This window comes from Salmo salar, chromosome 14 (assembly GCF_965601325.2).
Source record: "Salmo salar chromosome 14, fSalSal1, whole genome shotgun sequence".
Taxonomy (NCBI): Eukaryota; Metazoa; Chordata; class Actinopteri; order Salmoniformes; family Salmonidae; genus Salmo; species Salmo salar.
The window spans coordinates 27,888,880-27,912,806 of NC_138304.1; the positions used below are offsets into that span (position 1 = coordinate 27,888,880).

At 41.9% G+C, this 23,927-nt stretch overlaps 1 protein-coding gene across 2 annotated transcripts; it reads left to right on the forward strand.

Annotated features, from left to right (window-relative positions):
• Positions 1-8,592: 8,592 nt before the first annotated feature.
• LOC106569226 (E3 ubiquitin-protein ligase MARCHF6) lies at positions 8,593-22,144 on the forward strand. Of its 2 annotated transcripts, none has more exons than XM_014140381.3 (26): positions 8,593-8,898; positions 9,650-9,749; positions 10,661-10,734; positions 13,151-13,294; positions 13,401-13,473; positions 13,600-13,771; positions 13,963-14,146; positions 14,474-14,535; positions 14,637-14,669; positions 14,779-14,830; positions 14,933-14,991; positions 15,163-15,243; positions 15,362-15,430; positions 15,664-15,738; positions 15,833-15,967; positions 16,084-16,203; positions 16,318-16,418; positions 16,672-16,809; positions 17,038-17,236; positions 18,273-18,342; positions 18,473-18,672; positions 19,076-19,210; positions 19,406-19,495; positions 19,635-19,782; positions 19,909-20,044; positions 20,310-22,144. In XM_014140381.3, the coding sequence occupies exons 1-26, from the start codon at positions 8,880-8,882 to the stop codon at positions 20,398-20,400; spliced, it is 2,760 nt and encodes a 919-aa protein (XP_013995856.2). In that variant the 5' UTR covers positions 8,593-8,879; the 3' UTR covers positions 20,401-22,144. The 2 variants fall into 2 exon arrangements, with proteins under 2 accessions (XP_013995856.2, XP_013995857.2); XM_014140382.3 differs by having other exon boundaries at positions 18,473-18,654.
• Positions 22,145-23,927: the final 1,783 nt, after the last annotated feature.

A 23,927-nucleotide genomic window follows, 5' to 3' on the forward strand; every position in this document is an offset into this window, starting at 1 on the left:
ACGATTTTTTTTCAAAATGCGCTGTGGCGCCCCCTAGGTTTTAACAATTGTCATAAAAAAGTTAAAGCAATAAATTGAAATCCGCTCTCGTTGGACTTTGGCTGCATATTTTCCGCCATTTTCTTCTAATCTGAAGACGATGTAAAGCCATGTCCATTTTCTGAAGAATTTCATTTTGGGCCCTAAAAGTACAGAAATAGTGTCCACTACTTGAATACTTCAGATTTTGGTGAATTTAGTACGACTTCCAGGAACTTTTGGCATACTAACTACACTGCTCAAAAAAATTACGGGAACACTAAAATAACACATCCTAGATCTGAATGAATGAAATAATCTTATTAAATACTTTTTTCTTTACATAGTTGAATGTGCTGACAACAAAATCACACAAAAATAATCAATGGAAATCCAATTTATCAACCCATGGAGGTCTGGATTTGGAGTCACACTTAAAATTAAAGTGGAAAACCACACTACAGGCTCATCCAACTTTGATGTAATGTCCTTAAAACAAGTCAAAATGAGGCTCAGTAGTGTGTGTGGCCTCCACGTGCCTGTATGACCTCCCTACAACGCCTGGGCATGCTCCTGATGAGGTGGCGGATGGTCTCCTGAGGGATCTCCTCCCAGACCTGGACTAAAGCATCCGCCAACTCCTGGACAGTCTGTGGTGCAATGTGGCGTTGGTGGATGGAGCAAGACATGATGTCCCAGATGTGCTCAATTGGATTTAGGTCTGGGGAACGGGCGTGCCAGTCCATAGCATCAATGCCTTCCTCTTGCAGGAACTGCTGACACACTCCAGCCACATGAGGTCTAGCATTGTCTTGCATTAGGAGGAACCCAGGGCCAACCGCACCAGCATATGGTCTCACAAGGGGTCTGAGGATCTCATCTCGGTACCTAATGGCAGTCAGGCTACCTCTGGCGAGCACGTGGAGGGCTGTGCGGCCCCCCAAAGAAATGCCACCCCACACCATGACTGACCCACTGCCAAACCGGTCATGCTGGAGGATGTTGCAGGCAGCAGAACGTTCTCCACGGCGTCTCCAGACTCTGTCACGTCTGTCACATGTGTTCAGTGTGAACCTGCTTTCATCTGTGAAGAGCACAGGGCGCCAGTGGCGAATTTGCCAATCTTGGTGTTCTCTGGCAAATGCCAAACGTCCTGCACGGTGTTGGGCTGTAAGCACAACCCCCACCTGTGGACGTCGGGCCCTCATACCACTCTCATGGAGTCTGTTTCTGACCGTTTGAGCAGACATATGCACATTTGTGGCCTGCTGGAGGTCATTTTGCAGGGCTCTGGCAGTGCTCCTCCTGCTCCTCCCTGCACAAAGGCAGAGGTAGCGGTCCTGCTGCTGGGTTGTTGCCCTCCTACGGCCTCCTCCACGTCTCCTGATGTACTGGTCTGTCTCCTGGTAGCGCCTCCATGCTCTGGACACTACGCTGACAGACACAGCAAACCTTCTTGCCACAGCTCGCATTGATGTGCCATCCTGGATGAGCTGCACTACCTGAGCCACTTGTGTGGGTTGTAGACTCCGTCTCATGCTACCACTAGAGTGAAAGCACCGCCAGCATTCAAAAGTGACCAAAACATCAGCCAGGAAGCATAGGAACTGAGAAGAGGTCTGTGGTCACCACCTGCACAACCACTCCTTTATTGGGGGTGTCTTGCTAATTGCCTATAATTTCAACCTGTTGTCTATTCCATTTGCACAACAGCATGTGAAATTTATTGTCAATCAGTGTTGCTTCCTAAGTGGACAGTTTGATTTCACAGAAGTGTGATTGACTTGGAGTTACATTGTGTTATTTAAGTGTTCCCTTTATTTTTTTGAGCAGTATATATCCATACTGTGACCAATATGCATACTATATACTCAATTTACATCACAAATAGTGCGGTTAGTATGAAACAAGATTCTCTGGTCAATACCTGGCCAATACCATACCTACGGTAAAGTATTGTGGTGGCAGCATCATGCTGTGGGGATGTTTTTCAGTGGCAGGGACTGGGAGACTAGTCAGGATCGAGGGAAAGAGTGGTGCAAAGTACAGAAAGATCCTTGATGAAAACCTGCTACAGACTGGGGTGAAGGTTCACCTTCCAACAGGACAACGACCCTAAACACACAACCAAGACAATGCAGGATTGGCTTCGGGACAAGTTTCTGAATGTCCTTAAGTGGCCCAGTCAGAGCCTGGACTTGAACCCGATAGAACATCTCTGGAGAGACCTGAAAATAGCTGTGCAGTAACACTCCCCATCCAATCTGACAACGCTTGAGTGGCTCTGCAGAGAATAATGGGAGAAACTCCCCAAAAACAAGTGTTGCCAAGCTTGTAGACCCGAGGCTGTAACTCCTGCCAAATATGTTTCAATAAAGTACTGAGAAAAGTGTCTGAATACTTATGTAAATGTGATATTTCCATTTCTTAATAGGTGTAAATTTGCAAAAATGTCTAAAAGTCTGTTTTTGCTTTGTCATTAGAGGGTATTGTGTGTAGATTTATGAGGGGGGAAAAAACAATTGAATCAATTTTAGAATAAGGCTGTAACATAACAATGTGGAAAAGTGAAGGTGTCTGAATACTTTCCAAATGCACTGTATCTTACTAAAAGGAGGGAGACAGATTGATATTTACTATGTTACGTCTACGCCTGAGTCCAGGTTGAGTGTGCAGCCTCTGCAAATGGAAGTTAGACTGCACATTTAACTGCACAAACCAAAGGATCTAACTTCACAAGCATACATTCAGACAATGGCTGGTCTTACAATTCTTCCATTCCCACTTCGATGTCCACGAGGGATCTAGATCTCGCCTTCAGCACTCTCATGACATTTTCCACCTGTGTTGTGGTTGTGGGGACATAAGGTAGACACACCCTTCTCAAGGCAGGTGCAACAAATGGTCCTGCAACAGCGTAGAGCGCAAGCAATGACCCCCAACAATCCCAGTTGCGATGTTTACTAAACTTTTTTTGAAGCCGCTGTCTTTAGCATTAATGTTAAATTATATCGCCTCTGTTTCCAGTAGATTGTGTTGTGTCATGACTCGCTACTTTGGATCAATGATGGTTGACGACTGCGAGCTGTTGGAAACTAATCCTCCCACAGTAGCTACTCATTCAAGGACATGTCTTGATAGCTACATCAAGAACATGTAGAAATTATGAGACTATACTCTAAAAGTACACTTAAACACGGGGAATGTAGCTAAATTAGAAAATAGTGAACTGACATGACATTTGAAAGTAAAAAATTCTGTATTACAAGTGAAACCTTGTTCTGCACCAAGGTGTGCTGCAGATCGTTTGTCCGACTTGATACAAAATGCAGTTTCCTTAGTTCCTAATTCAACTCAATCGACTTGCTTTTTCCTTTTCACAAACATTTGGTCAACATACAACCCTTTTACAAGCGCCATATGTGTTACAAAACCAAGCTTTTAATAATATAATGTTGATATAAAATTTGAGAATACATTTGTTAGTTTTATAACAAAACAGAAGTATTTGCAGATGATACAAGATACAGGGAGAACAGTATATGATAACTGAAATTAATACACACAACACCATGCAACAATAAAAAGCTAAACATTAAATCATAACAGGTGCAAACACATTTAGATTGACTGTGTACAAGAAACATATACAAGGGGCAATATGGATAAATTAAAACACTACATATTCACAACATACATGAATTAAAATCAAGGGGACATCAAAGAAATATTCACAAACCACAATGATATGCCATGATATTATTTGTGTGAGACCAAGCAGAACAAAAAATATGTCCAGTGCATTCGGAAAGTATTCAGACCCCTTGACCTTTTCCACATTTTGTTACATTATAACCTTATTCCAAAACGGATAAAATAGTTAGCGTTTTTTTTTGTTGTTGCAAATTTAAAAATAAAAAACTTAAATATCACATTTACATAAGTATTCAGACTCTTTACTCAGTACCTTGTTGAAGCGCCTTTGGCAGCGATCACAGCCTTGAGTCTTCTTGGGTATGACGCTACAAGCTTGGCACACCTGTATTTGGGGAGTTTCTCTCATTCTTCTCTGCAGATCCTCTCAAGCTCTGTCAGGTTGGATGGGGAGCGTCGCTGCACAGCCATTTTGAGGTCTCTCCAGACATGTTCGATCGTGTTCAAGTCGGGGCTCTGGCTGGGCCACTCAAGGACATTCAGAGACTTGTCCTGAAGACACTCCTACATTGTCTTGGCTCTGTGCTTAGGGTCGTTGTGAACCTTCGCCCCAGTCTGAGGTCCTGAGCACTCTGGAGCAGGTTTTCATCAAGGATCTCTCTGTACATCTTTCCCTTGATCTTGACTAGTCTCCCAGTCCCTGCCACTGAAAAACTTCCCCACAGCATGATGCTGCCACCACCATGCTTCACCGTAGGGATGGTGCCAGGTTTCCACCAGACGTGACGCTTGGCATTCAGGCCAAAGAGTTCAATCTTGGTTTCATCAGAGAATCTTGTTTCTCATGGTCTGAGAGTCCTTTAGATGCCTTTTGAAAAACTCCAAGCGGGCTGTCATGTGCCTTTTACTGAGGAGTGGCTTCCGTCTGGCCACTCTACCATAAAGGCCTGATTGATGGAGTGCTGCAGAAATGGTTGTCCTTCTGGAAGGTTCTTCCACCTCCACATAGGAACTCTGGAACTCTGTCAGAGTGACCATCGGGTTCTTGGTTACCTCCCTGACCAAGGCCCTTCTCCCCCAATTGCTCAGTTTGGCCGGGCAGCCAGCTTTAGGAAGAGTCTTGGTGGTTGCAAACTTCTTCCAATTAAGAATGTTGGAGGCCACTTTGGTCTTGGGGAGCTTCAATGCTGCAGAAATGTTTTGGTACCCTTCCAAAACATCGACACAATCCTGTCTCTGAGCTCTACAGACAATTCCTTTGACCTCGTGGCTTGATTGTTGCTCTGATATGCACCATCAACTGTGGGACCTTATATAGACAGTTGTGTGCCTTTCCAAATCATGTCCAATCTATTTAATTTACCACAGGTGGACTCCAATCATGTTGTAGAAACATCTCAAGGATGATCAATGGAAACCGGATGCACCTGAGCTCAATTTCGAGTCTCATAGCGAACGGTCTGAATACTTATATAAATAAGGTATTTCAGTTTTCAATGTGATATTCTGCGTAGATTGATGCGGAAAAAAAATATTATATCCATTTTAGAATACGGCTGTAACGTAACAAAATGTGGAAAAAGGTATGTATTAATTTGTGGATGTCCATCATACATTTCGTATGATATTTTTCGAATTGCAATTCATATGATATGTTACGAATTACAATTCGCACAAAATGTAACCAATTTTAAATACTTATCTTCACGAATTCCAATGTGTCGTGGCTAACATTAGCTAGGAGGCTAACGTTAGCTAGGTTAAAGTTGGGGAAGGGTTAGCTAGCATGTAGCCAGCAGATCCGACCCACTTGCTTACAGCTGCACTAGGGTCGGACAGGCTTCCTGTCTAGATTAAAGGGATACTTCGGGATTTTGGCAAGATGACCTAGTGGATATAGTTTTTAGGTCTCTGCGTGCAATTTTAAGGAAGTTGCTAACTTGCATTAGCGCAATTGCAAACTACTGTTAGCGCAATGACTGGAAGTCTATGGTAACTGATAGCATTCCTTCATACTGGATGCAGAGATATAGGTTGTGTCTACACTTGACACTGCTATCAGAATACGAAGAACACATTGAAAAGACGGTCTAGACGCACAAAAGTTGCTTTGTGGTCTGATTGTGTTCAGATCTGGCTGACCACTTCAGGAGGTGGTTATGGATGCATTGTGTGCGAATTTCTCCTCAGTCTGGATGCAATCAGGCTACCAAAAGCAGAAACAGTGGGTGATGTCATCAGCCCTCTTCCCACAAGTCTCCAGAAAATGTGTGTTTTGGAACCGAGAGGTACCTTTATACCGTTGGAGAAAATGTGCTCCTAGCGTGTGAGGAATGTGTTTGCTGGCCTCATAAATGCTAGTCAGCTATACCTTAAGCGTTGCTTGCTAGTTTGGTGGCTAGCTACAGAAGTTAGCTGGCTAGTTAGCTACAGTAGTTAGTACTGCTTTCAGTTATTGTTGCGTTATCTATCATATTTAGCCTATTCCACCATTTGTAGAGTACTTACTGGCATTTGAATATAGCGCGGGAAAAGAGAACCTGGACACACTGTGGACACGGTAGACACATTTAAATGTAGGTGTAGAGGCGTGACGTGTTCAGAATTTCAAGATCAGAATTCTATGATCAGAATACTAAAGCTGCATGAACTTTCAAATCTAGACATGGCCATAAAAATGTTATCCATGAGTTAATCTGACGCTGGGGAAGTAGATAAATGGCTTCATTGCTAAAATCCCGTGGTATCCCTTTAAGACACAACAGAGCCGGCATGATATATGGCTCAGAAAACGTACCTCAATCCAGAGATAAAAATTCTGTTGTACTCCAAATTGTCACATTATTCCAACTGTTACACCAAAAAGTTGAAACTAGCAGTTGTTCAATCTTCTTGGTGTAACAGTTGGGATTATGGGACAATTCGGAGGACAACGCATTTCTCGACCCTGGATTGAGATATATTTTCCGAGCCATATCTCTCGCCAGCTACACGGTGTCTCAATCTACATAGGAAGTCTGTCCGACCCTAGCTGTAAGCAAGAGGGTCGGATCTGCTGTCTAGCTAACATGCAATTGTTTTGTAAATGATGTACCCAGTGGTGGAAAAAGTACCCAATTGTCATACTTGAGTAAAAGTAAAGATACCTTAATAGAAAATTACTCAAGTAAAAGTGAAAGTCACCTAGTATAATACTCCTTGAGTAAAAGTCTAAAAGTATTTGGTTTTAAATATACTTAAGAATTAAAGGTAAATGTAATTGCAAAACTATTCTTAAGTATCAAAAGTAAAAGTATAAATCATTTCAAATTCTTTATATTAAGCAAACCAGACAACACTATTTTCTTGTTTTTAAGAATATGTAGCTAATACCCAATACAGGGAACAACTGTTTGGTCTTTCATTTATGGTTATGCCCTGGTTCCCATTTCCGGTCAGTTTGCTCAGTAGGCCTACTCGAATGTTGTCATATTTGGAGTACCTCAGATGGTGAGATTTGAACTGTTAATTCTTTGCCAGTCTTGATAACAATAATGGTAGTTTGTTATTTTGTAAATGCCACCATGCATGGCACTGCATCAACAATATGACCCTCAATATGATGTTTGATTGTATGACTTCACAGATGGCTCAATTGGAGGTCAAATTGCAGGCAGAACTACAGAGCACAGCTAAAGTGGTGGCCTGCTGTTTCTTCTTTCCCACCCGGGCACCTGATGGCACCACTGGAGAAGGAATAGGCACTGTGTGGCTATATGATGCAGTCGTTCAAAACAGAAAGAGGAACACATCAGGGACATATTGTAACCCCACAAACACCACACATCAGGGACATATTGTAACTCCACAAACACCACAGCAGACCCCGGGCACTGGTGGCACTATCACCTCATAATGACGAGTGCATTCCTGGATGCCTCAGGGATTTTGTTATTATTTTGAAAAACCTTCCCAGGATGTTATCAAATCAAATGTTTGAAAGTCAGTCATTGCTTTTCAATCGGTAAATGTTTTGTAAATGATGTACCCAGTGGTGGAAAAAGTACCCAATTGTCATACTTGAGTAAAAGTAAAGATACCTTGATAGAAAATTACTGAAGTAAAAATGAAAGTCATCCAGTAAAATACTACTTGAGTAAAAGTCTAAAAGTATTTGGTTTTAAATATACTTAAGTATTAAAAGTAAATATAATTGCAAAAATATACTTAAGTATCAAAAGTATAAATATTTATATTATTAAGCAAACCAGACATAATTTACAAAAAAACGTGTTTAGTGAGTCCGCTAGATCAGAGGCAGTAAGGATGACCAGGAATGTTCTCTTGATAAATGTGTGAATTGGACCATTTTCCTCTCCTGCTAAGCATTCATTTACATTTTAGTCATTTAGCAGACACTCTTATCCAGAGCAACTAGGGTTAAGTGCCTTACTCAAGGGCACATTGACAGATTTTTCTCCTATTTGTTTCAGGAACTCAAACCAGCGACCTTTCAGTTACTGGCCCACCGCACTTAACCGCTAAGCTACCTGCAACCCCATTCGAAATGTAATGAGTACTTTTGGGTATCAGGGAAAATGTATGGAGTAAAAAGTACATTATTTTCTTTAGGAATGTAGTAATGTAAAAGTAGTCAAAAATATAACTAGTAATGTACAGATACCCCCAAAAATGACTTAAGTAGTACTTTAAATTATTTTTACTTAAGTACTTTACACCACTGGATGTACCTGTATTTAAAATAATACAAAATAATTGTGATAAAAATGTATGCAAATTCCCCTTCGTGCATTCGTCACTACCAACACAATTTATTTAATTTGACTTATTATGAATTTAAACTGTCCAGAACGTATTTGTTGAATGTTTATTTTTGAAATAAAAGTATATTCTTTTGGCATATTTCAATACCGTAAGCATACTAATAGTTGCTGCGCACTTGTGTTTTTAGCGTAGCTCGTCTAGCCTTCTAGCAGTAGTAGTGCCATGATGAAGTGTGCCCAATAAATAGCTTAATTGTGTCACAACGAGGAATCAAATAGACAGGTTACATTGTATTCCGGGGATCGTTGGTGTTCGAATCGAACATCATTCTGAGATGTTATGTTTGTTTTATTTCGCTGGCAGCTGGGCATTCCACCAACTAGTCAGACGGTGTTTCGTGTTGTACTGACTGTAAAAGAGGACAGTGTGCGTCAGCATTCAAGATGGACACCGCCGAGGAAGGTAGCTAGCATGCTCGTCAACCCATATTGTTACATTTACGTTACAGTATTAGTTAACTTCCTGTTGTGACACACATTTGATTGGCCCTCAAGGAATCTGTTTTGTGGAAATGTAACGATAATTGTTTCTTTCTGTCGATTCTGCTACCTGCGTGTAGTAGCTAACGTTAACGTCAATTAGCCATGCTAGTAAGCTAACTAACTTAAGCTACATCCACTCACTAACCACTAGGTCCGAGATATAGCTAACCAACATTCGTGACTGCTAGTTAACATTAGTGGTGCGCTAACTTCACTGCTACACGTTGTTGTTAAATGTCAATTCAATAGAATAGTGGCGTAGTACTCAATGATACAATCAACATAGCTAGCTAGCGAACTAACATAATAGCAACATGATAGAATTGAAACGTTTGTTTGCAAACCCTCCCAGTATGTGCCACCCACCCATTACATTAGTACTGTCACTCACTTGATTGGTGTCAGTGACAAGTAAAGCATGTGCATGATTCATTGCTGAATGTAAAGTTAATCAAAAGCCCCAGACTATTTACAAATGAAAGCCCATACATAAAGAGTATTGAGATCACTGAAATATCTGCAAGGTTGTTATCATGCAAGTTGCACATTACGGTTTCTCTAACAAAGCCGGTCTGATTTTCTGCATACAAAATCAGCATCATGCCTTTTTCTTTGTTGGTAGAACCCTGTTCTCTGTGATTTTGTCTGATTCGTGTCCTTGTTTTCTGCAGGGGATATATGCCGGGTCTGCCGGTCTGAAGGAACCCCGGACAAGCCACTATATCACCCGTGTGTTTGCACAGGAAGTATAAAATTCATCCACCAAGAATGGTATGTGGTGTTGGAGGTATATTCAAACACAGGGCCAGTGGCATTTTTTTTTAGAGACGGTCTCTGTTCTATCCAGAGCTTGATACATTCAAGATTGGGATCAGAGCCAAGTGTTACTAAGGAAAAGTAATACTTAGCCAGAGATGCACTCTGATACAAAACTCAGCAAAAAAAGAAACATCCTCTCACTGTCAACTGCGTTTATTTTCAGCAAACTTAACATTTGTATGAACATAACAAGATTCAATAACTGAGACAAACTGAACAAGTTCCACAGACATGTGACTAAAATAAATGAAATAATGTGTCCCCGAACAAAACCTGTCCCACAGGTCTGATGTTCGGATGTACCGATCCTGTGCAGGTGTTGTTACACGTGGTCTGCCACTGCAAGGGCGATCAGCTGTTCAACTTGTCTCCCTGTAGCGGCATCTCACAGTACGGACGTTGCAATTTATTGCCCTGGCCACATCTGCAGTCCTCATGCCTCCTTGTTCAAACAAATGAGCAGGGACCCTGGGCATCTTTCTTTTGGAGTTTTTCAGAGTCAGTAGAAAGGCCTCTTTAGTGGCCTACGTTTTCATAACTGTGACCTTAATTGCCTATCGCCTGTAAGCTGTTCTTGTCTTAACGACCGTTCCACAGGTGCATGGTCATTCATTGTTTATGGTTCATTGAACAAGCATGGGAAACAGTGTTTAAACCCTTTACAATGAATATCTGTGAAGTTATTTGGATTTTTACAAATTATCTTTGAAAGACAGGGTCCTGAAAAGGGGGCATTTCTTTTTTTGCTGAGTTTATATCTCTCCCCGTGCTAGATGGACTGACCTTAGGCATTGTCAATTTATATTTTGCAATGCTGCACATGTGACACTGCACTTATATAATCCATCTATGTGTTTTCACAGCTTGGTACAATGGCTAAAACACAGCAGAAAAGAATACTGCGAGTTATGCAAACACAGATTTGCTTTTACGCCAAGTAAGTAATTACATTTCTTTCTCTGTCTATATACCTTCTGTTTTAACATACTATTCAATTCTGTATTTACTTCTCATTAGAGTGAGGCTGCGAGCTTGTCTGAAGACTCTCACTGAATTATTCCGCTGCTCTATCAATTGTTACATACTTCAGTCTGAATTGGAGAACTACCGATGCAGATTTTTTTTTAGGGCTGATTCCAATTTTTGGGGGTCAAGAAGGCAAATGGCTGATATTCAATATCATTAGATTAGAAAATGTTGATGACAAAATGTCCCAGAGACAGTCATGTATGCATTCATGCATCCATTTTTAAATTAAACAATACATTTGACTTTGTTTTTACCAAATGTATCTACATAACAACATAATGGTAATACTTGTATTTGAATGGTAAATCTCTTGATAAACTGGATAAATTAAGATGTCATAGTCCCACTCACAATGCAGGTGTATGCATTATGAGTGTGTGCATGTATTGAGCTGGTTTTGGCTGATCAGTGGAGTCTCATCTGTAGCACCATAATCTGTTTGGTTTCCATTTGGGACCTATATTAGCCTACTGATCAGCAACATTTGCTCCAGCATGTCAAGCCTGTATGGAAGGACATAATATAGGCACTGCTGTTAGTTTGAGAATATAAAAGAACATATTTTCAATGCAAATGGATCCAACGTAACATCATGATTTGTGGTCACGGATGTTTATGAAACTAGCATTTTTTTCTTTTCAGATAACATTTTTTCCAGCTGTCAGGACTCATTTCTAGACATCTCAGCTGCTAGGGTGAAATTCGAAACAACTCAATTGGCTAGTTCAGCTATCTTAACAAGAAATGGGCGGGTTGTAACTTGGTCCTACTGCTACGATTGGATAGAGTGAAGGTGTAGCTCTGCTCCCTTTCAAATCTCCTCTCTCTCCATCGCTCATATCACTTGGTTCTGTTTTCTGCTACTATGAGAACTAACTCAATGGCTAGTTGCACATTTATGGCTTGGTAGCAAATGTCATATCAAACAAGGAAAACGAGAGTAGGGAAAAATATGAAACGTCAAGGCACGTTCTTTTTGACTCGAATTGGCCGATAGTTTCAAAAGGTCCATAAACATGCAGAAATATTCTTAATTAGCTAACCCTATTGCCAACCTTTTATTTAGGTATTTTAAAACACTTAATTCTATCCCTTTTTATGACAATCATATAATCCGACTATCAAGTCAATTTATGGATACGATTGCGGCTGGTCAGATCAGGACACCAGCAAATAGCTAATGTTAGCTAGCTATGTTGGCTATTAGCGCCTATCTGATATCTTAGCACCATGTTTATCTAGCTAACACCACAGATAAAAGGGTTAGTTATCGTAATCTTTGCTAACAGGTCGCATAGCTATCTGCTTCGATAGCTTGCTTATTGCATGTCCGGGCACGTTGACACAATCCCTTATTATTAGTAAATTAACTAAACTAATATTTGCAATAGGAGTTCGATTTTGGTCACTCTGTCAATTTCTCAATACTGCACCTTTCTGTTGGAGAATGAGCTAGCTTGCTGCTGCTGATTTTTATTTATTTTTCTCAGCTAGACATTCCTCAGCATTGTGCAGTGCTCATGGCTCAGTCGGTGTGATTGCTAGCATAGCAGCAGTTTATATCGGCTCGGATGATTATCGGTCGTTCTCTAGTCTGGATCTGCTATCGTTGAAGTCGTTTGTGGTGATGAGAGGCGTTGTACAAAACAAAGTAGTCAGTAATTGGATCGTTTAACCAAAGAGTATCAAAGACAAGAGAGAATTTTCAAAACTTTACCCATGTGTGTTCTGGCTTTGGGAGGGAGTGAAATCCCGACTCATTGTGGAGAAGAAACAAATGTTTGCAGGCGTGTCGTTTTGGCGGAAACAATGAGTCTGGGTAGCCAGGCAAACTGTGAGCTGCCCTGGGTCATTATCATACAGTAAAGGTCTAGGGGACAGACAGAGCCCTGTTTAAACTAATCAATTTCTTTGGAAGTGTGGCTCAAGCTAATGTGCATGCAGAAGCCTGCTCTGTTTCTCTTACTGGAGTCTGTCTGCCATCTTCATTCACATAGTGAGTGATTTAGCAAGAGATTAGCATACTTCTTGTATTTTGAGATTGTAAATATCTTGTTTTTTGAAATATTTTTTTATTGTGGTTTTTATCAGATGATTAGATTGTCTACAAGGACAAGGATAGATCAGTCTGTCATGATACCAATAGAAAATGGTCTGTTTTCTGACCAGGCAACTACTGACAAATCTCAGGATAACCTCTAATCTGATCCAATGCAAGCTTTTGTTAGTTCTGAATGGACCCAATTAGGACCAGTAAAGGAGCATTTGAGGACGTGGAAATGAAGTAGCCTATTTGATCCTTTCTTTCCTCTGTTCTTTTCCAGTCTATTCTCCAGACATGCCTTCCCGGCTGCCTGTCCAGGACATATTTGCGGGGTTGCTGACGAGTGTAGGCACAGCTATTAGATACTGGTTTCACTACACACTAGTGGCTTTTGCTTGGCTGGGAGTGGTTCCTCTCACAGCATGTAAGTACAAACATCCTAAAACAGTCTGGTGGTACATGTTGTTCAGTAAGCTATCCATTGTTAGCCCTTTGTAACTGTATGTTGTCCGACTGTCTTATTCCCGCAGGTCGCATCTACAAGTGTCTGTTTACCGGCTCTGTGAGCTCACTCCTCACCCTGCCATTAGATATGCTTTCTACGTACGTTTCTCCTTTTTCTTCTCCCAGACCTGTACAAAACATTCCTCTGTAAAAACATGAACAAATGTTGTTTTGTCATTTAGCAGATATCATCGTGAGACAATTGTCATGTCCCTTCATCCACAGAGAGAACTTGCTGGCGGACTGCTTGCAGGGTTGTTTCGTGGTGACGTGTACACTCTGCGCCTTCATCAGTCTGGTGTGGCTGCGGGAGCAGATTGTTCATGGTGGCGCCCCCCAGTGGCTGGAGCAGAATCAACAGCAGCCTCAACATGCACCAGCTCCACAACCTAATGAGGTAGCCAACAATCACACTGTAAAGTCAAGTCACTCTTTAACATAATGATGTAATAATGGTAGCATTCATTTAGTTCAACTTGATAAGTTGAGTGTTTTGAAGCAGTCAATACACTCTTTCTTAACCACCTATTTTAATGTTTTAGAGCTACCTGACCCCCACCTTCATGTCCTGTGTCTTTTCCCTATTAGCAGGCCCCTGGTCCTGGGCAGGGGGCAGCTGAAAACCAGCCTGCTCCTGTTGCAGCTGAGCCCCCGGCGGACAATGGTCCAGCGGCTGAGGTCCCCGACATCCAGATGGACCCGGCAGAGGACATGGAGCTGGAGGACGAGGCTGGGGCTGAGGATGTAGCGGATGCCAACAATGGAGCACAAGGTACAAACCTCAGAATGGAAAGGTTCTAGCCTGGTCACAGTTATGTTGTGCTTTTGCCAACACGATTGCTCATTGTCAGTGACCAGGAGTTGGTTTGATAGCACAAACAGACTGGCACTCGGGCTATAAAGGTCCAAGATGCTAAGCTAATACAGCCTTATTCAAAGGCTTAAGGGTGTTGCGTTTCCATTTAACAGTATTCAACATCATATTCTCTATATTTGATAATTTGCCATAGACTTTAATCTGTTGGCGATATCGGTTTGTTTGTCAAAGTATGTTCCACAGTTGGTGTTAGTGAGTGAGGTGATGCTTTTCTCTTTGTAGATGACATGAATTGGAATGCCCTGGAATGGGACCGGGCAGCAGAGGAGCTGACATGGGAGAGGGTGAGTCTGGCTTAGAATTCCCTCAGGCCTATTTGTGTTATACCCATTGGTCATTGTGGCTATGAAAATTAGAGTTAATTATTACATTTTTTAAATCGCAGATGCTCGGTCTTGATGGCTCCTTGGTTTTCCTGGTAAGTAGCTCATTCTTGGAGGGGAGAAAATAGCATTTGAAGTTTCCCCATGTTTGATGACATAGCACACCTTTTTGAGAGTCTTCAGTTTGTGTTCTTTCTTTTTTAGGAGCATGTCTTCTGGGTGGTCTCACTAAACACACTCTTCATTCTGGTGTTCGGTATGGATCATTAAACTCATGTTAAGAGAATGTGTAATTGATGAATAAACAATATAAAGAGAAATATTCGAACACCTGACTTGTATTGTTAATTTTTTTCAGCTTTCTGCCCGTATCATATTGGTCATTTCACAGTTGTGGGACTTGGCTTTGAGGAAAATGTAATTACCAGCTTAAATGAAATGTTTTGATTTTCTCTCACACATATAACCATATAGATTATATTTCAAATCTATATGAATTGATTTTGTGAAGTTTGTTTTGGAATCTGAATGACTCGTTCCATGGAACGCAGAACGAAGAAAATAAGATTGTGCAATTTCCTGTTGCAGGTGCGGGCTTCCCATTTCGAAGGCCTCATCACCACCATCGTGGGCTACATCCTCCTGGCCATGCTATTAATACTGTGCCATGTATCCTCTGGTGTCTCTCACACAAGTGTTATAGCCTAGTTTCAGTCTGTAATAGACATGATGTACTACCTGTTTTGTACTGTATGCATTCGTGTGTCTTCCTTAACGAAAATCCCAGGGATTGGCAGCGCTGGTGAGATTTCAAAGATCCAGACACCTTTTAGGAGTGTGCTACATTGTTGTCAAGGTATCTAAAATTATGAATGATTTCTCCCGTGATTGGGAATGCAAAGCTGGACTGGTATATGGCTAGTTTGTGTCTTTTGGACTCAGAAGTATATAAATATAAAATATTGTTTATCGTCCGTATGTTCTGAACTGTTACATAGCAATCAGGATTACAGTATAAATTCCAATAATCTGCCTTCTATTGCCATGAAATAAATACCAGTTATAACTATTGATATTATGATTAACCAGGTATCCCTGCTGGTAGTCGTGGAGATCGGTGTATTCCCTCTCATCTGTGGCTGGTGGCTCGACATCTGCTCACTGGTAAGCCAACCATGTTCTTCTGCTTCAATGATTCGTACTTTCAAAATAATAATTGATAAGTCACTTAGAAACCAAGTTGTTTTCTGTGTTGCAGGAGATGTTTGATGCCTCTCTGAAGGACAGAGAGCTGAGTTTTGACTCTGCTCCCGGCACCACCATGTTCCTCCACTGGCTTGTAGGGATGGTCTACGTCTTCTACTTTGCCTCGTTCATCCTCTTACTGCGAGAGGTGAGATGGTATTCTCTCATACCTTCATAGCTGTCATTTGCCTTGATATTTCTGCTGTAGAATTATTCTATATATATATCTCCCCATTGCTGATCTGTTTCAAATTTTCGATCTAGGTGCTGAGACCCGGTGTTTTATGGTTTCTCAGAAACCTGAACGATCCTGATTTTAATCCTGTTCAAGAAATGATTCACCTGCCAATATACAGACATCTCAGAAGATTCATTTTATCGGTGGTGAGTCGCAAATCGCAACTCATTTTTTTCTTGTCTGATGTTAAATGCCATATCTGTGGGTGTCTGGACAGGACAGAACCAGTAACACTCTGTTTCTCCTGTCTTTCTCCACAGGTGGTGTTTGGCTCCATAGTTTTGCTAATGTTGTGGCTTCCCATAAGGACGATCAAACTCATCCTCCCAGCCTTCCTCCCATACAATGTTATGCTGTACAGGTACGTCTAGGGGCCTAGAATGACTTGACTTAAGCCCCTGGCTCAGAGTAATGTAATAAAGCTGTTACGGCCCAAGACTCCCGTTTTGCATTTGCCGGAGGACAAACCATGGGCCGCATTAATGCATGCCTCTTTAGTAATAAAAAAAAAGAAGCCTCTTCAGTAACTAACAAATAGCCCTCTAATGTACTGTTGTGAGTGATGGTAATGTCTCTGTTGACTGGATGATGTGTTGACGGTCTCCATCTCCCAGTGATGCTCCAGTCAGTGAGCTGTCTCTGGAGCTGCTGCTGCTGCAGGTGGTTCTGCCTGCGCTGCTGGAACAGGGTCACACACGCCAGTGGCTCAAAGGCCTGGTCAGAGCCTGGACCGTTACCGCCGGATACCTGCTGTGAGTGTCACACACAAACAACAACATACCAACACGCTGTAGACTGTGTTTATGCGGTTTATCATTTACATTGGAAATCATTATTCTACTGTGATATTGTAAATGCAGGCTCTTATCGTTCTCCCATAAAACCAAGGTAAAAACCCAGAATTTAGGTATTATAGACTGACACACATCCTTGGTCTCATCTCAGAAAACCCCATGTTAACCGTGCTGTCTGTGCCACAGAGACCTCCACTCGTACCTGTTGGGTGACCAGGAGGAGAATGACGATGATGCGGACCAGCAGGCCAATAACAACCAGCAGAGGAGGAATAACAACAACGCCATCCCTGAGGGGCTGCACGCTGCCCACCAGGCTATCCTCCAGCAGGGAGGTCCTGTGGGTGTCCAGCCCTACCACCGGCCCATGAAGTTCACCTTTAGGGTGAGACATGACTATCACTCTCACCTGTTTATCATACAGTGCATTTGGAAAGTATTCAGACCCCTTTTTGTTACATTAAAGCCTTATTCTAAAATTGATTTTCCCTCATCAATCTACACACAATACCCCATAATGACAAAGCAAAAACAGGGTTTTAGAAATGTTTGCAAATGTATAAAAAATAAACATACCTAGTTTACATAAGTATTCAGGACTTTTGCAATGAGACTTGAAATTGAGCTCAGGTGCATCCTGTTTCCATTGATCATCCTTGAGATGTTTCTACAACTTGGAGTCCACCTGTGGTAAATTCAATTGATTGGACATGATTTGGAAAGGCACACACCTGTCTATATAAGGTCCACAGTTGACAGTGCATGTCAGAGCAAAAACCAAGATGTGAGGTCAAATGAATTGTCCGTAGAGCTCCGAGACAGGGTTGTGTCGAGGCATAGATCTGGGGAAGGGTACCAAAACATTTCTGCAACTTTAAAAGTCCAAGAACACAGTGGCCTCCATCATTCTTAAATGGAAGAAGTTTGGAACCACCGAGACTCTTCCTAGAGCTGGCCGCCCGGCCAAACTGAGCAAGCGGGGGAGAAGGGTCTTGTTCAGGGAGGTGACCAAGAACCTGATGTTCACTGACAGAGCTCTAGAGTTCCTCTGTGGAGATGGGAGAATCTTCCAGATGGACAACCATTTCTGTAGCACTCCACCAATCAGGCCTTTATGGTAGAGTGTCCAGACGGAAGCCACTCCTTAAAGGAACATGAAGCCCGCTTGGAGTTTGCCAAAAAGCAGCTAAAGACTCTCAGACCCTGAGAAAAAAGATTCTCTGGTCTGATGAAACCATTTTAGAATAAGACCGTAACGTAACAATGTGGGAAAAGTTAAGTGGTCTGATGATGATCACGCTCTCCTGTTTATGATACAATGACTATCATCCTGCAGCAGTAAACTCTTCACTTGTTTCCTCTAAGCCATTTTTGTCTTCTTTCTCAGATCATGATAATGTAGTGTATTCTTGTTTTTCTAGATTGTGCTCCTGATCGTGTTCATGTGTGTGACACTGCTGGTGGCCAGTCTGGCGTGCCTTACGTTGCCAGGTGAGTTTTCTGTGTAGTCCACACAACCCACTCAGTCACTCACTGAATTACACTATCCACTCCACTGTCTTCCTCTTTCACTTACTGTCACCCTCTCTCCCTGTCTCAACCCCTCCGCCCCCTGCTACAGTATTCACCGGCCGGTACCTGATGTCCTTCTGGACGGGCAGCGCTAAGATCCACGAGCTGTACACGGCAGCGTGCGGCCTATACGTGTGCTGGCTGTCCATCAGGGTCATCACCGTGCTGCTGTCCTGGATGCCCCAGGGCAGGAGGGCCATTCTGCTCAAGGTCCAGGAGTGGACCCTCATGGTAATGCTCTGCAACACGGTAATGACAAGCAACACCCACCGCCCACATCTGTCATGAGTGAATTGGTCTTCTTAACTATTTTTGTTTTTCCCCTCGTACTGAATTGTTTTTTTTTTGTTTTTTTATACAACAAAATCTAGTCTGTGAAGATGGTTTAAAACAGATATATTGACATGTAAAGACCCAGAGAGATTGAAGTATTGTATGTTCATATTGTTTATGCTTTTTCTATTACACTGCTTTATGTTAGTTTGCAAGGGCTCACATCCTTTGTGAATGCATGGCTCTGGGTGATGAATGTCCTCTACACAGGCTGAACCAGAATACAAATTCAAGATGGCTCAGGAAAATGACACCCACTGTAGGTGTGTTGAGAGGCCTGTGTTTCTAGCCCTCTGTGTTGCCTTGTACTGCACTGTAGATCCTGAAGACAGTGGTCATAGCTGTGTTGCTGGCTGGCGCCATCCCTCTCCTGCTGGGCTTGCTGTTTGAGATGGTCATTGTAGCCCCTCTCAGGGTACCGCTGGACCAGACACCACTCTTCTACCCCTGGCAGGTACTGTAAGGGTCACCCATCTAACACCAGTGGCCATATAGTGTTATGGGATTGTAGTACATTAGATGAAAATGGGCATCTTAAGATTTTAAACTGCACCTAAAACATGTATGACGCTAACGTTAGATTGCCTCAATTGGATAACAGAACAAGAGGCAGCTACAGCCAACACTACTGTTTTGTGCTTTGTTTCAGGACTGGGCTCTCGGAGTGCTCCATGCCAAAATCATCGCCGCCATTACTCTGATGGGTCCCCAGTGGTGGCTGAAAACAGTGATCGAGCAGGTCGGTCCCACAAGATTGCATTTTACTATGATTATTATTATTACCTTAATTACTCTGAAGATGCCATTCATGATATAGCTCAGATTCATGTTGAATACGTGTTGGCATCATTTTGGCTTCCTTGTGTTTCCTCTTGTAGGTGTACGCTAACGGAATTCGCAACATCGATCTCCATTTCATCATCCGTAAGCTGGCTGCTCCGGTTATCTGTGTGCTACTGGTGTCTCTCTGTGTGCCCTATGTCATCTCTGCTGGCATCGTCCCCATCGTAGCTCAGTATTCCCCAGGTACGGAAAATATCAGTTAGTGAAAGTGGAATTCGTGATTTCACGTGTGTGTGTGTGTGTGAGCGAGAGAGCGCTGTTATAAGTGAGCAAATTAAAGGGATGATCCTCTGATTGCTCTCTCTGCAGGAGTTACCATGGAGATGCAGAATTTGGTGCAGAGGAGAATCTACCCGTTCCTGCTCATGGTCGTCATGCTGCTGGGAATCCTCTCATTCCAAATCCGTCAATTTAAGCGCCTTTACGAACACATTAAGAATGACAAGTGAGCACCATGACATTAAGCTCAGCACAACCACACTTATGACTTATTCTTATTGCCAATGCGGACCTGACAAAAATGTCTTCCGGATGTCTCAGACTGTCATCACAAAGTCTTCATTATTACAATGGACCGCCATAGTTGCCAGTACAAAATAATGTCTCCAAGCCTCTGAAGACATACTTGTTGGCATTTTTACACTTTTGTAGCCAGTATCCTTTCATGGCATTGTATTTCTCTCTGAAACTGTCTTTTTCTTCTTTCCCAGGTACCTGGTTGGACAGAGACTGGTGAACTATGAACGCAAGGCGGCAGGCAGAAGCAGTACAGCCACACACAGCAGCTCTTCCCAGGAGTAGGCGCTGTTAACACCTGACCTGAGAACAGCCTCTGGCTGTGTAGCGCCTCTCCTCCACCGCCTCTCTTTTGATGTCTCTTCACATTCATGACTCAAGCGCTCGCCTCTCACCATGCCTTATTTCACTCCCTGCTCGCAAGCACGGCCGGAGAAAGGAGTGTGTTTTACTAAAAAGATTAAAAGGCAAAATTACCTTAAACTGGATTTTGTTAATTAAATCTAGATGTCATGTTATTCTGTTCCTGTTAGGTGTAGATGAGTTCCTGTTGTTAGGCCTGGGTGGACTACTACAGCATTTGACCAGGAGGAGGCAGAGTCCTGAGAGGCCTCTGTACGGCTCCATGGGGTAATCCCATTAGAACACATGACGGAGGCTCCGCTTTAGAGGAGTGATTAGCGTGAGACAAGGCAGAAGAACTTTGGGATCAGTTTTTGTAGTTTTTATTTATTAGTTTGGATTTTCCTTTTTAATGGGTTTAGTATTACAGTGTGTAGGTGAGAGGTTATCTGCAAGAAAGAAAAGTTCCTACTGGACTGGGTGATTTACTCTTTCTGCAGCAGGGTTCAAAGCCAGGAAATACCGATTCATGCATTTCGGTTCACTGTCTGACTGACTGGCCACAGAGGAGCTGATGAGTGTTTTCAGGCTTCCCTGAATAGCCTTATCCTGGCTTGATGGTCTCCTGTCTCAGGCTGGAGTTATTAATGAAATCCCAGCTAGCCAGCTATTTGTATCATGTAGCTCCAATATTTGGTTTCATTTGAGAGAACCCTAAAAGGCAGTCTCTGCTTTTTAGTTAGAAGTTACAAGATTGTAACTGTGTGCTCATGATATCTGTGTAATTTCTGCTCTACATTTCTTGCTACACCTGTTGTACAGAGTAACATAGGTTGTTACATATGCATGAATATCAGTCTGCACTTTAGCTTTAACATAGTGGCAGTCATTCATAAACCATTTTAGTGAAATCAAGTCAGTATTTCAATGTGGTGGTGATGACACAATACAGTTAAGTATGATTTGCTTGACAGGAGTTTTGGATCAGGTTTGACACTTGTTTTTTTTTTTGTCTGTGTTAATGAGATTGGTGCGATGTTTGTAAATAAAGCATTTCTATGCTTATGGATTGTTTACCATGGCAACAAAACCTATTTTCTTCATTTCAATGTATAAAATTGGCTGTGTCAGTTGCAGGTTTAAGACTGTATTTCTGACTGTTTTAGAGGGTATTAAATGCTGATATTTTATGTGACCATATAGTATCTTAACTTTACAAAACTGGGTACTCTCGTTAGCCTGTTATCCGGACCAATTTTTTTTTTAGCAAATACCCTATTTTTATATGTGCGTATTGTGTAGGTCTTTTGTCTGCTTCTTGTTGTTTTTCTGAGTGGTTAAGTGTGTATTGGTCATCTTAATAAATGGCTACTTTCTTTCCTCACAGAATGTCACCTTAAACTGTTTGTCATATTCACAAGTTTCAGTCAAATTGGACTCTGAAGAGATCAAATCGGAGGTCCAAGCAAAAGCCAGTACGCACATGACAGTCCGGGAATTTAATAGGTAAAACGCAATGGATGTGAATAGCATAAAATACATCCTCTGTTGTATCATGAAGGTCAGCCTTGCTCAATCACCTCTCCCTATAGCATGTGTGGTTGTTGGGGAGACTGGTTATATAACATCCCTACAGTACATGGGAGAATACACATTTTTATTTTATTAAAAACAACATTGTACGTTACTTGTGTGTATGTGTAATTCCTTTCTTCACATTTGAGATAATCTGCACTGGTCAATCACTCAGAATTTTGGCGATGTGGAAATTTGACCCTCCAATGAGGAGCTACTTTTCCTTTTCCCTTAATGATGGCAGCAGTGGGTTCAGACAGACCGTGATACTGTCATCTCATAGCCAATAACATAATCACACCTGATAGCAGCTGTATATCTACATTAATGCTGAATAATGCCAAGTCAATGGCACTCAAAACAACAGTTTTTCCTATAGAGATACCCTGGTTGGCTAGTTCATAAACCCTTAACCCTGATTGTCAAACTGTAAATAACTTTCAGGTCAAAATGCTCTCATCCCTCGACAACATGCCTATTCATTTTAACCAATTGATTACCATCCCATATCTGCCAAGAAATGTATGGCATATTATTGTAGGCTGTGAAAACTAATGGTATGACATTTCTATCAACAGGTGTATAGAGCTCAGGTATGGAAATACAGTGAGTTCCAAAAATATTGGGACAGTGACACATTTTCTGTTGTTTTGGGTCTGTACTCCTGCACTTCAGATTTGAATAGACTATGAGGTGAAAGTGCAGACTAGAACTTTAATTTGAGGGTATTTTCATCCATATCATGGTGAACCATTTAGAAATTAGAGCAATTTTATGGAATCAAAAGTCTTGGGACAAATTGACTTATAGGTGTATTAAAATAGTCAAACGTTAAGTATTTGATCCCACATTCATAGCATGCAATGACTACATCAAGCTTGTGAATAATGATGAGTGAGAAAGTTACAGAGGCATAAATATTATATCCCCCCAAAAAACTAACCTCCCCTGTTATTGTAATGGTGAGAGGTTAGCATGTGTTGGGGGTATGATACTTGTGCGTCTGTAACTTTCTCACTCATTCAGGACTATCCGTAATCATGGAAGCATTCATATTAATGTAGAAGAGTTTAGAAATAATATTCTTATTTACAATAAAATGTACCCCAAAATGACACAATACATTATTGACCATTCATTTCTATTGGGCACAACATATCAAAACTATAACATAACACATAAGGAATCATGAAGTTAAACAAATCGAAATATATTTTATATTTGAGATTCTTCAAAGTAGCCACTCTTTGCCTTGATGACAGCTTTGCACACTCTTGGCATTCTCTCAACCAGCTTTAAGAGGAATGCTTTTCCAACAGTCTTGAAGGAGTTCCCACGTATGCTGAGCACTTGTTGGCTGCTTTTCCTTCACTGCGGTCCAACTCATCCCAAACCATCTAAATTGGGTTGAAGCTTGGTGATTGTGGAGGCCAGGTCATCTGATGCAACACTTCATCACTCTCATTCTTGGTCAAATAACCCTTACACAGCCTGGAGGTGTGTTCGGTCATTGTCCTGTTGAAAACAAATTATAGTCCCACTGAGCGCAAACCAGATGGGATGGCGTATCGCAGCAGATCGATGTGGAAGCCATGCTGGTTGCCAAGTGTGCCTTGAATTCTAAATAATTCACAGTATCACCAGCTCCCCGACAACCATCACACCTCCTCTCCCGTGCTTCACGGTGGGAACCACACATGCGGAGATCATCCGTTCACCTACTCTGTGTCTCACAAAGAGACAGCGGTTGGAACCAAAAATCTCAAATTTGGACTCATCAGACCAAAGGACAGATTTCCACCAGTCTATTGTCCATTGCTCGTGTTTCTTGGCCAAAGCAAGTCTCTTCTTATTGGTGTCCTTTAATAGTGGTTTCTTTGCAGCAATTTGAGGCC

Coding starts and splice junctions, on each gene's coding strand:
- LOC106569226 (XM_014140381.3), top strand. Junction 14,147..14,473: donor TGCCAACAATGGAGCACAAG/GTACAAACCTCA, acceptor TTCTCTTTGTAG/ATGACATGAATTGGAATGCC. Junction 16,204..16,317: donor GAAGATTCATTTTATCGGTG/GTGAGTCGCAAA, acceptor CTTTCTCCACAG/GTGGTGTTTGGCTCCATAGT.